The 13,222-nt window shown below is 41.2% G+C and overlaps 1 protein-coding gene across 6 annotated transcripts in view; it reads left to right on the forward strand.

Moving 5' to 3' along the window:
• The window catches only part of Phactr3 (phosphatase and actin regulator 3), a 219,518-nt gene extending 208,312 nt beyond the window's left edge, over positions 1–11,206 (forward strand). For 4 of the 6 annotated variants that reach the window (NM_001177789.1, NM_028806.2, NM_001177791.1 and 1 more), the window contains exons 9-13: positions 852–907; positions 4,294–4,355; positions 5,536–5,676; positions 6,765–6,841; positions 8,220–11,206. In NM_001177789.1, the coding sequence (NP_001171260.1) occupies positions 852–907; positions 4,294–4,355; positions 5,536–5,676; positions 6,765–6,841; positions 8,220–8,235 (352 nt within the window). In that variant the 3' untranslated portion in view covers positions 8,236–11,206. The remainder of the gene's footprint in view (positions 1–851; positions 908–4,293; positions 4,356–5,535; positions 5,677–6,764; positions 6,842–8,219) is intronic. The other 2 variants (NM_001177790.1, XM_006500730.3) reach the window with 2 other exon arrangements.
• Positions 11,207–13,222: the final 2,016 nt, after the last annotated feature.

The raw sequence follows: 13,222 nt of genomic DNA on the forward strand, positions 1-13,222 counted from the left end.
CTCCTGACAAGCCCTTTGTTTATGTTTTGTGGAGTTTTGATGTTTTATTTGGGGAGGGGGGGGGCTGCGTCCTCCAATTCCCTGAGCCAGAGACCATCTGAAAAGGAAATAGTAATTTGTCTTCACACAGAACACTGGCACTCTCGTTGGAGCTGCTGGAGGCAGAGAGGGGAGGAGGGAGGAGGAAGGCAGGCGGGAGGCGCTCGCTGGCGCGCATGCGTGGGCGGCTCCCTTCCCTGTTAGCTGGGAGATCCCCAACTGTCATTGGTGTTAGAGCTGTGTGCTCACTGAAGACAGGCAAGGCTCCTCAGCTGGCCCTGGACACTCCCCCTGGGTGGGGCAGGGCAGAGGAGGCTCCTCTCAGCCTGGCAGGCAACTGGCTGTATTCTTGGGCTGATTTCCTGGTCCTGAGGATGGAGGATGGAGCTGATGCCTGGAAGCAAGGATCTGGGGGCATGGCTGCAACCAGAAGCCTGAACCCCAGCAGTGGTGCTGCCTGCTTCTTCCTAAGCTAGTGGGCAGGGAAAGACTCTCCTGAATGAATCTCTGCACTGCTTCAGCACGCATGTGGCTGGGTGAAGTGTACACACCAGGCAGGGAGCAGGTGGTGATGTGGAGTGCAGCAAGGACTTCCTCAGCGGTGGCTCCGTGGACTGGCTTTCCCGCCCACGGGGAAGTCTGACTTGATTTTGCCAGCAAGAGGCTCTAGTGGTCCACTCTTTTCTACCCTTTGGAAGAAGGTGATCTTGAACTTCAGGGGTGTATGCCAGACACCTCTCACTGCACAGACCTGGGCAGAACTTTCAGGCGGCCACCATGGTGCAAAACATAATCTTAGTGTTTTTCCGCAGAAGGCTGAGCCAGAGACCCGCCGTGGAGGAACTGGAGAGAAGAAATATCCTGAAACGTGAGTAGCAGGAGATTCCTCTAGAGGTTTCCCTCACGTGTGCTAAGGCTGCTGCAGGAATCTGAGCTCTCACAGCCCAGCCCAGCTCTGCAGGTTCCTTTAATCTGAACAGCTAAGAGATTCTGAAAGAAAAACCTTAAAGTGATTGTATTCAGAAAGCTCCTTCTAAAATGAAATAAAAATAGCTCTCTTCCTAGCATAATTAAAGACACTCTTATCTTCAGATTAGCTGGACCTGTTGACCCAAGGGAAATGAATCATTAGCCCTGTGCATGTTGGGTGCTAAGCAGAGCTCCTAGGGAGTTTGCAGTGGGATTCCTAAGGACATTAGAAATTTCAGACCCAGTCACTTGTTCCACCTAGGAGAAATAAACAGCTGGCTCACTGGAGCAGGGAAACTTCCGTGGCTCAGAACTTTGGATTCCAGCACCCTCTGTACCTCTGGCCTTGTTTCCCCAATTAGGCGTGAATCTGGAGTGTACTGAGCCCAGATGTCCAGCAATAATGTCCACTGTATGGAAGTTTCATGGTCTTGGATGATGGAAGGTAGCCAACCCTCAGACGAGCCCTGAGTAGTGCCTGTCTACTAGGACTAGTTTTTAAAGTCTTTTTCCGCAAAATGTGTTGGTCATCCTTGGATCAGTTCAGTGGTGTGACTCTTAAGCTTGTCCCTCGCTGTGTGTTGCACACTCTACTTGCCTGAGTGTTCTTTGTTTGTGATCATCTTTTTAAAAGTTGTAACAGCACCAAGACTGACCTGGTTCTATCAGAGAGGCCAGAGAATCTTGATTTGAACATGCAAGCAAACCCATTCTTCTCTGTCTTAGCCTTAATACTATCCTTAGCCTTAAAACTACCTACCCCCTCTTGTGTAGACTACTGGGGAAATATCTCTCTCTCTCTATATATATATATATATATAGAAAGCCTACATTTGGAGGCCACTGGACTTACTGTACATGCATTAGAGTCTTGATAACTAAACAGAGAATAAGCTTGGAAATGAACAAAGACAGAAAGAACATACACGCGCAAAGAATTCTTTCTTTAAGCTCACGTGGTGGTGCTATTCTGTTCTGTTGCATAGACTGTGGCTGATTTGACACTTGTTCAAGTCAGCAGCCTCAAGCCATATTAAAATATAAAGCTCCTAATGTAAAATTCAAACTTATGCCTTTGATACTATTCAAAACTATGGTCTATGCTTCAACAGGGGATGTTCCAGATTTAGGGTGTACTCCAGGCAGGTGTGCTATTGGCACAGGAAGAAGAAAGTCCCATGGCTCAGACTAGCCTGGTCCCACTCCTCCCCTCCACAGCAGTGTCTTTTCTTTCACGAGGGCAGCCAGGTTCCCCTACCTATGCTTCTAATTGTGTTACTATCTAAAATAAACGGTGGAGTCCTAAAAATAGACTGCCTGGTGAGTGTGAGGAGAGCTAGCAAGTAGCTGGAACTGACTGCACTAGCCTTTAGCATGCTGAGGAAAGTGGATTTTCCTTGTGATGGCCATGGCAACGCATCATAAACACAGTGTCTTTGTCAGCCAGCCAGATTTAGCCTTAGCTCAGAAGCCTTGTTAGCTGTTTGGAGTGGGAGGATCTGAGAAGCCCATTGCTTGACTTGTATGGTTCAGTTTTCTTCTGTGGCAAGGATATGGCTACCACATATGGAACAGCACAGAGCAGCGTAATACGTGTATCTGCGCTTGTGACTGAATGCTGAATGAAGGAGACTTATGAAATGTCAGTGCATCTGACACACACTCAGAATTCTATGTATTTATGGTCTAATTGAATATGATGACTGGGTTCAGTCTCTCTGTGTGTGTTCCTTAATGTTTACCACAAATCTGAGAGTCGTGCTCTCATCCCCATTTTACTATTGAAGCAGCTAAGGCCCTGAGGAAATGTGACATCTTTAACACATGAACATTGGCCTGCCTCTACTGGCTGCCAAGTTCTTAGTCACCACATCAGAAGCAAACACACTTTCCTAGATACCTATGGAAGCTGCACATGGAGCTATCCAAGGTGCTGGACTAATTTCCCCAAACTGTTTTTTTTTGTTTTTGTTTTTGTTTTGTTTTTTGTTTTTTTTTCTTTTTTGTTTGTTTGTTTTTTTAATATACCATGGTAATGGCATTTTCACAAAGGGGTGGGGTGGGTGGGGGGAATCCTGCTTTCTCCTTGGTCTTTTTACAAGGAGACTACATGTGGGGTTTGTCCAGGACCTTTGTAAGGAATCAGAACTACTTCCATGCCATAGCCTCAGCCTCTCAGGGCTGGCCTGATGACATTTTCAGGGTTTCCTGGTTGTTTCACTATTTTGTCACCATAACTTACAACGATGCATTTTTTATTACCACATATGTCTGAAAAAACAAGCATATGATGTGATTGTGTTTTTCTCTAAAATCCCCTAGTCTACTAGCTTTTAAAATAAAAAGACTATTGGAAAGCATACTCAGATGTATTAAACACCCACATAGACAGTTCCCCCAACACAGTAGTGTTTGAAACATACCATTTAAATAAAACCATAGAATGTAAAATTGTATTAGGTGTAGGTTGCAGAATTTCCCTTCCCCAAACATGCTGCTGTTCTGTATGCTGTTGGGTGCGATCTATTTCTTAGGCAGAAGTTCTGTTAAAGCTGACAACCTAAGGCTTTATTTAGCACCTAGAATGCCAGAAATAGAACTACATTCTTTTTTCTCTCTGAAACCCTGGGCCAGGCTTACATTACTACAATATTTCAACATGCTGGCCTACTTTTAGTGGCCAAGTACAGTATGAACACAACCTATGAGGCAAAGTCAATTCTGAGGGTTGTTGGCCCCTTAGAAGGTAGTCATGTCTATGCATGCTTCCACAATGGAAAAGCACCTGGGTTGTAGGAATGTCCATATTTGATATTATGTTGCCCATCATTAGAAGTTCATGTTTTGAGGTAGTTGTCTAAAAGTTCCATTTTACACACTTGTAAAACAGAAAGATAGAAAACCAACTGTGATGACAGTACCACTCAGTGCTGAACACTGGCGTGATTGTCGTGCTATGGAAACTATATGTTCCATGTTTTCCTAGATATAAGTATACAGAGAAGATAGTCAAGTGGCATGGAGACCAATAGACAGCTATTCCACAGAAGCAAACAGTAGCAAAAATATACTTCTTCTGTATAAGGCAGAGACGAATTAGCCTGAAAAGGATGGTCATGTGTGACAGCTTAGGCCAGCAAGTTCTGAGGAGGTTTTGGGAAAGCAACTGCAAACACATAAACTGATATGTCAAATGGTGTCATCTGTAAGGGGCCCTAGGAAAGCCAGTACTTGCGTCCATCCGTAACAAGAAATGCTTAACTTGCTTCTATTTCTCTTTCACAGAAAGGAATGATCAGACAGAGCAGGAAGAAAGGAGAGAAATCAAGCAAAGATTAACAAGAAAGGTACTGTTCTAGTTTGCTGTCTGTTGCTGTGTTAAACACAATAACACAAAGAAATGCGGGGAGGAAAGGGTTCATTTGCTTGTACTTCCAAGTCCTAGTACATCCGTGCGGGGAACTGAGTGGGGAACTAACGCAGAGACCATGAAGAAATGCTGCTTTATGGCTTGCTCAGATTGTTGTATACAACCCAGGGATAGATGCCCAGGGGTGGTACCACCTACAGTGAGCTGGACCCTCTCCAATCAATCATCAAGATAATGTCCACACAGACATAAGTCACAGGTCAATCAGATAGAGGAAATTCCTCAATTGGCATTCCCTCTTCCCAGGTGACTGTAACTTATGTCAAACTGACAAAACTAGTCTGCACAGGATTATAATCAAAGCAGTTTATTTTGTAAATAGATGTGGGCTAGAGAAAGCTTCTGCAGCAGTTTGGAAGTGGTAGTGTAAAGCATACTGTGACTTTGTGGGCTTTTCCAGACAACATGGGGTCAGTTGCTCTAAGAGCAGTGCCTTTTGTATATATATCCTAAGGGAATGAGGCCCTAATAGCAATCCATTGGGGAGGCAGTGAAACCCACGTAGCACTTACAATCCCTCCCCAGACGGCAACTGAGCATTTTCTAACACTAAGAAACACATGCCTTTCAGACTTGTCATTCTTAGTTGCCTTCAACGTATCTTGTTCCTTGATTACAGACTACAGGTTGCTGTTGCTTGCTTCTGTGGAATAGCAGTCTGTTGGTCTCCATTCCGCATCTTTAGACTTACAATGGCTAGCCTAGGAAGTAACTCCAGGCTCCTAAGCCTACCTTTCCTCCTGAGCATTTCCACCGTCTGGCTGACTCTCAGCAGAGGCTCATGCTTTGTTGAGCTTGGAGCTAACACAACAGCCTTCCAGCTCTTCCTGAGAGTGGAGGTTAGCATAACAGACTGCTGAACACACGTAATTTAGTCAGCAACTCCATCAACCACTCCGTGACCATGTGCTCTGCCAGGACAGGTGGGCGTTGGAAGAAAGAGATTATGTGAGGATTATTTGATGCATTCTGAAATTACATTAGAAAATATTCACGGTAACTCACAAATACAGTTGTTTATAGATTATTATATACTGCTTACTATAAGAAAACAATGGCGGCATATGATATCTAACTATAATCCTCTTTTATTTTAGCTTAACCAGAGACCCACTGTTGATGAATTGAGAGACAGAAAAATTCTGATCCGTTTCAGTGATTATGTGGAAGTAGCAAGAGCACAGGACTATGACAGGAGGGCAGACAAGCCCTGGACAAGACTGTCAGCAGCAGATAAGGTACACTGCTTTTGTGCAGGTCGAGGAATCACATCGTATGAACAGGCTGGGCTTAGACAGTGTGAACCACTAGGTAAATTATGCCCTACACTGCTGTTTCCATGAAGATAATTTAGGATTAAGTTGAGCTAGGAGACAGTTCTGGTCTGAAAGACATTTGGCAGTATAATAAGACATTTGGGGTTGTCAATGCAAATGGTGTTTGGGATATCCAATGGTTGGGCATGGTGGAGTGCATGAGGATCCCCCTAAGAAATGTCAATTTCCAAATACCATAGATGTGTGAACTGCAAAATTTGGTACAGATGGTATAAAAAAGAATCACATGACCCAAGCACAAGGGGTAAGTGAACATCCATGGTCAAATGCGATCATCTAGGAGGACCTAAGCCCAGGAGTGTGAAGGAGGCTTTTAGAATATTTTTCTTGGAAGAGAAAATTTATACAATCACTTAGTTATTTGTTCTTATAATAACTGGGCTTATGTCCTTCTAGATGATTTGACCATGGATGGTCATGCACTCTGCCATATCCACCCATTGGATATGCCAGACACCATTTGCATTTCTAAGCCTATGCATCAAACTAGAGAAATGCTGTTATAATAGAGTTGGACATGCTCAGATGATCAAAGGGAAAGAATATCTTTAGCAGCTAGTGTTATCTGAATATAGAAGGTTTTCTACACTTCCAATATATATTCCCTCTTGGGCTTTGAAGGGCTCTTATGACAGACAGGCATGATAGAATGTTTAGAGAAGCTAAAAAAAGGCAAGACTAGAGGCTCTAAAAAGATTCTCAGTCTACTTCTGCCATAGTACAAAACTGAACTGAATGCTCAGAAGTTCCAATGACATGGGTTTTCTGATAGCACAACAGTAAGAGAATCAAAGCACTGATCTTACTATAAACTCGTTCGCAAGTCTGTGTTAGGCTCACCTACTAGTGCAGGAAGGGTTGTCTGTCCCACTACAACACAACAGTGTAATTCCTTTCTGATTTTTGACCGCAGTGTCAGCACATATTAATGGTTGACAATATACAAAGGTGATAATTTAACTTGAAAACCTATCCTTTTTAAATCTCAGGCAGCAATTCGTAAAGAATTAAATGAATATAAAAGTAACGAAATGGAGGTACACGCATCCAGCAAGCACTTGACAAGGTGAGCTTTCTGTTGCATGAACTGCATGATGGGTCCAGCCATAAGAAGCTTTATATTTGGCACCTCTTCCGAAAAACATTATGAAGTAGGGGTTGGTGGTGAGAAGGGGATACATATGTTAGTCTATAGTTGTCATGTTTAAGAAAGTTGGTCTCAACTCAGGTTTTTCTTAGGTATTTAATTACAATATTTAAAATAATTTATAGAATTTACCACTACATCTACATTGATGCAAAACCACTCTCCATTATCTATCAGTATTGACATTGACCTCTAACACAAGCCACTGTTCACCAAACTACAAGGCACGTTCATTTCTTCAGCTTACATTTGAGAGTCTACTATGTAGCAATCCAGTGGCCGAGGATGTGACCATGACATATACACAGGAAACTCCTGCCTTCCTCGAGCTGACGACAGCCAATCAGGGTGTTCTGCCCGACTTCCTACCAGGTTGAGCAGGGCATTTTATGCCCACCCTATCGCACAGAAGAAGTTGGAGAGAAACTTTCCTTCTTGTGCTATGTATACTTTCAAATTCCTTTCCTCTGGCTCATGTATGCCTATAAGTCCTAATGGTACTTGACCGTTGAGAGCACAGAGCATGAGCAACTGCATTGTCCTCTTCCTTGAAGGATGCTCTCGTGTCTCTAGTACAAAAAAACCAAGCAACCTTGCTTCTGTAAATCGCCCTGTGAACTGCTGTGATGGGTCCCAAGAGGACACTGCACTTATTTAAGAGATCTGCTTTGCATGCTGACTGGGGCTATAGAACAGGGAATAACTATGAATTATACCTCCTATGCACCTGCGTTAGGGTTGTATAGAAAGAAGAAAATTATGCAAAAAAAATTTAAAGTTTCCTGTCATACTTGACAGGTTAGCTTAACTCTTATTATTCTTAAGTTTAGGAAATAAAATTCTTCTGTAAAACACATTTTAATGCTTATTTTATTATTAAAGAAATAGACGATCCTGTGTATGGGCTCCCAAACTGAAACATAATTCAGATTTTAGTACTTCACAGTAGCTTTTCAAAGCCAACACAGTATTTCAATCCTGCGTAATTTTCTTGAGTGTATTAAGCATTGTTATGAACATGTTAACTAATTTGCAGATATTTTTAAGAGGAACCGATCACCCAGGCCAGGTCCTAGAGCAGAGAACGTCACTGGCAGCTTTTACACAGAGTTGTTTTGAGTCATAGAGTTCTGTGAGGCCATTCAGCCACAGCAATTCCCGCCCTGAAGTCCTATATATCAACTTGAGAAACTCTTAATAGCAGTACATTTGTTTGTTTGTTTGTTTGTTTGTTTGTTTTGGTTCTTTTTGACAGTTTTAACTATTATAAATATCTACTTTAAAAAATCATTTCTAGATTCCACAGGCCATAGAGATTTTCTTCTGAGAAGAATTTGTGTTTAATTTTTGATACCAACACTGAACATTCATCAGGGAACTTTCCTCAAGTCTAACTGCTGTGTTTGTGAGAAGAGCAGAATCACGGAGACGCAATCCTGACCACTGACTACAAGAGGAGCAACCCAGAGGATACACTCCCCTCTCTGGTGTCTGAGGAGTGTGAACCGTTGGGGTCACTTTAGGCCCAGAGTAACTCTCCCAGAAGAAAACTTGTTTGCCTTCAACCTTGTTTTCCAGTTCTGCAGCGTCATGGAGGATGGGCGGGCGCCATGCATGTGCAGGCTCACACTCCCAGCCTCCGCCACGCCACGAGGGACCTGTGACCCAGTGTCATTCAGTATTTTGTTGAGAAGACATTTTTATCCTAATGATTTGAAAACTAAGTTCATGTTATAGAGTGGTTTACTGTACTATACTTTCTCTTTTTTATATGATGTCTAACAAAAAAAAAATACAGCTCCAACATTTTGATTCCTGTTAATTTTGTTCTTTAATTAAATGACTACTTATTACAGGAAATGAATAAAGGCTTTCACTTTCTTGGGGTTGGGATGAGGTATAGCTGGGGACTTTGAAAAAAAAAAAGTCAGCGCTTTTGAATATAAACACAAGAAAGGAAATGCCAACTTTGTTCTCTGTAGATTCTGTCAAATATATACAGGCTTGTGCCTTGACAAACTAGTTACCATTTTTTCAAGTTAATTAATTGAAAATTTATGAAAGAGTATTGAACACATTTAACCTAGAAGGAACTTACTGGAAACCCTAACAAAAGGAAAATCTATACCTTCTTTAAGAAAAGTTGTAAGTTTTCATTTGTCTGCATTATCAAAACCCCTATTATAAGAGGTTTAGATGGAATGAAGGTTTGGAGTAAGTAGTTTACTGAAATACAAGGGGAAGAAATGAGCTGACAAACAATAAAAATCCCCTACGTTTGTTTATGGGTTTTTTTGTTGTTTTTATTTATTTGATTTGTTTTTTAAGTTTTCTCTCAGAAAGAAGCCTTCCTACCCCTCTGCCCAGGATAATGGCCAGCGGTAAACAATGGCTTGGAGCTCAAAGACCTACACTCAAATGTAGGCCTCTGTGCACTTCAAGCAGGTGACTTGCTCTTTAGGATGGCCTCACACTTCTGTAATATGTGGTAACTAACATGCTGGCACAAGCCAGGCACACTCTCGGCACTCAGTTTGTTAGCTAGAGAGCACTGAGACCAAGCAAGTGTACTGAACAAATTGACTCAGCTACCACATCCCATTGCTCTCCCAGCTCTCTAAGACTTCTTAGGACATTTGTGGCAGTTCTCTGGCTAAAGAGGCTGATGATCAGTTCTGATACTAGCAAACATTCCACTAATTGAATTCATTTTCAAAAAAGAAATTACAGCAGAACGATTCTAGCTTTACCTGTTCTATGATGTGTGTGAATTAAACTTTTTGTGGGTGGAAGCCAGTGACTGAATTTCACAAGCATGTAGAATATTTGAATATGGTAGTGTCTATTGATTCCTTAGTTGTGGCCAGTTAATATCAAAGCATGTCTTTCCCTATTTCAAGATACATATCAACAGCTCCTATTTTATATTTTGCTTAGTTTAAAACATGAGTGGTCCAAAGTTTTACACACACACACACACACACACACACACACACACACACACACACACACCAAAATTTCAGTCTCTAAGAAATACCCACATAACTATTACAGGAAAAGGGGAACCTGCTGCTCTTCTAGAAATAGCACTAACCCACAGGGGATTAACTCTGCTTAGAGCGGAGCCAAGTGGAGACTTTCTCTGCTCCAGCCAAGTCCCATAGATAGTGGCTGAAAAAAACTTAAGGTAAATTATAGGATATCCAAGGAAGGATTTCAGTTTGGTTAAGGTCAGAGCTGCAATATAACTAAAAGTGTTAGAAATTTTCATTTTAATCAAGGAATTGGCAATAGTACCCAATTTCTACCATTTTAGTTTTATTAATCATAACTTTCTATGTTTCATATTCCTATGAGTGTCATAAGGGGAATTAGGAGATTTGATAGATAAATCTGATAAACTCCTTAACTTTGCAGTGACTAAGTGTGTAACCCATCTTAAGCAGCTTCCAAAGTAGATTCACACCATATAGAGCAGTCCACTTATATGGCCATGGTGCTATGCATATGCAGTCACCTATGACAATCTGAGCTTGAAAACAAAATTTATTTTCAAGTCTAGAGGCTTAAGAAAAGTATTTCTGTTGCCTTAGAGGTCTTTATTCCTAGTGGCACTGAGAAGGTTATGTGTCAACTTTACAAATCATTTGCTTACATTTTCACAAAATGTGCTAGAGCAAAATTACTTAATGCAAGTCTTAAAAAGATTACAAACCTTACTTAAACATCTGTAACTTTAAGGTAAGTATTAAAAATTTAAAGAAATCTAAAGTTTAGTTTTCTGACCTGAAGAATTTTTGGATCCTTGAATTTGGGAAAACAAAGGCCTCCTAGGATCAAGAGGTCCATCTTGTGGAAATCTATGGTAACTACAGGTTTAAGCTTTCCATCACATAGTAGCAAGTCAGATTCTAGCTGTAGTCAGAAGCAAATTCAAGTCCATTAAAATATGGGCACCAGGGTGGTGTACTTATGTAAACCCAGCTCCTTGGATGAAGATCAGGGTTTTAAGCCAGCCTTAGCTACATAAGACTCAGCATAAAACCAAACCAAACCGAGCAAAACCCCAGATTTGTCCTGAATCTTTTCAGTACCCATTTAGCAAGTTATTTTTCAATGGAGCAACTGAAAATATGCAAATAAAACCATATATACCAGTGTCTTCAAACAGACAATACCTGTAAGATATCCCTAACTCCATCTTGGTGCACTGAAGTACACTGCTTAAGCAATGGGAAGCTAGCAGTCATGGTTCTGTGAGAATAACAGTTTTATATTCAGAGCAAAAAAAAAAAAACAAAACTTATTAAAAGTCTTTAAACTAAAAGTATAAACTGGGAAATAAAGTATCTTATATCAGGAAGTAAATCTGAAAGTGGTATCTATTTTATTTCTATAGATGCCTAAATGATATTATATGTACATTATATATACACATGTCTTTTAAATGAAGCATGAAGTTTTTATACAGAAAGGAAATACATTCTAGTGCATGCTGAGGACTCACTACCCCATTCCCTCCATCTCCTCCCGGGAATGCAGTGTGCATGGAATGTGCTCTAAGGAAATACCACCTTACTTTTATTCTTACATTTCATGTTAGACTTACTTATTGACATTAATTTCTTAGGTTATTTTTCTCAGAATTCTTTTATATTCCTATTCCACAAGTGTGCATTCATAACACTTGGGAAAACAAAGGCCTCCTAGGATCAAGAGGTCCATCTTGTGGAAATCTATGGTAACTATGTACAGTACTGTTGGTGATAAAATGGCTAAAGAAATCTATTCTAGCCCTTAGAATTTCATACTAGTACTGAGAATTAGCAAGGTTATTTGGAAAAATTGGCATGAAATTAAAAGCTGTAGGAAAACCTTAGTCTACATGAATTCAAAGGCTAAGGTGGCCTAATATTAACTTGGTGTGGTATTAGAATTTGGCAGTGTGTATATTGGTATAGTGATATGCAGTCAGTCTAGTGTTTAGGTTTCTACCCAATTTTACTAATTTTTTTCTATTTCATCTCCTTTCCATGTATACTTGGGGTACAGGCACCTTCCTCCAGCGCCATCTGGTTGAGAACGTGTAGAATTACAGCAGAACTGTAGCAGACTGCAATCCAGGTAAGAAATATAAGTCATTATCTACAATGACCATTCATTTTCAATAGGTCTGAAATAGATAAATTTTAGCAGAATTTATTCCACTTGCTTCTACTACTGAAAAAATGTGATATGGCTTACTATTTCTATGCAAGAGTAAGAAACTTAAAGGAAATGATTTTGTCCTTTTGAGATGGGGATCATACTACATTGCTCAGGATCAGAGCATATTTCTATTTCTTCTTTCAGTTCTAGAACCACACTTGGTACAGACCCATACAGACCCTGTGCATGTTGCCTCAGTCTCTGTGAGTTAACAGGTACTTTGGTCCTGTTGTGTTTAAAAGGTCATTTCCCTGGTATCCTCCAGTTTCCCCTGGCTCTAACACTCTTTCTGCCTCTTCTTCCACAGGATTCCCTGAGGCCTGAGAGGAGGTATTTGATGGAGAAATCCCACTTTAGGGCTATGTGTCCCAGGTCTGTCTCTCTCTACCTAAGGTCTGATTGTGGGTCTCTATAATTGTTTCCATTTGCTACAGGAGAAAGCTTCTCTGATGGTGGCTGAGCAAGCACTGATCTATGAGTAGAGCAGAATGTCAACAGGAGCCGTTGTATTGCTATGTTGCTTTAGTAGAACACTAGCATTTGGTTTCATCCTAAGCCCCTGGGCTATCTAGGCATAGGAGCTTGGTCATGCAAGCAGTGATGGGTATGAGTTTCATCTTGTGAAGTGGGCCTTAAGTTAAATCAGGTATTGGTTGGTTACTCACAGAAGCTTTGTGCCACCATTGCCCTAGCATATCTTGCAGGCAAAGACATCAGTGTAAATCGAAGGGTTTGTACCTCAGTTGGCGTTTGTTTCCCCTAGTACGCAGAGTACTTTCCAGCAACAAGAACTCTAGCCCATAAGGGTAAATGTTCTGGTTAGACACCAGTTCAGCGTGTTCAATGAGTTGTATAGCTGTAGTCTTCAGCAATAAGGCCTTGGCAATGGTTTGTAGAAACACAGCCTATATAGCCTTGGCAACATCCTGGGTTGTTTGGGGGTTCCCATGGACCCATTTGGTCAACAACTCCACTAAATAAAAGCCATTCTTGGTACTGGAAGTGTCCTTTGGTAACAAGAGATGTCAAGCTGGGGCTTTCCCCACCTACTGTTTGGAGATTTCATTTCGATTACCTTAATATATGTATATA

Source organism: Mus musculus, chromosome 2 (assembly GCF_000001635.26).
Source record: "Mus musculus strain C57BL/6J chromosome 2, GRCm38.p6 C57BL/6J".
Lineage (NCBI taxonomy): Eukaryota > Metazoa > Chordata > Mammalia > Rodentia > Muridae > Mus > Mus musculus.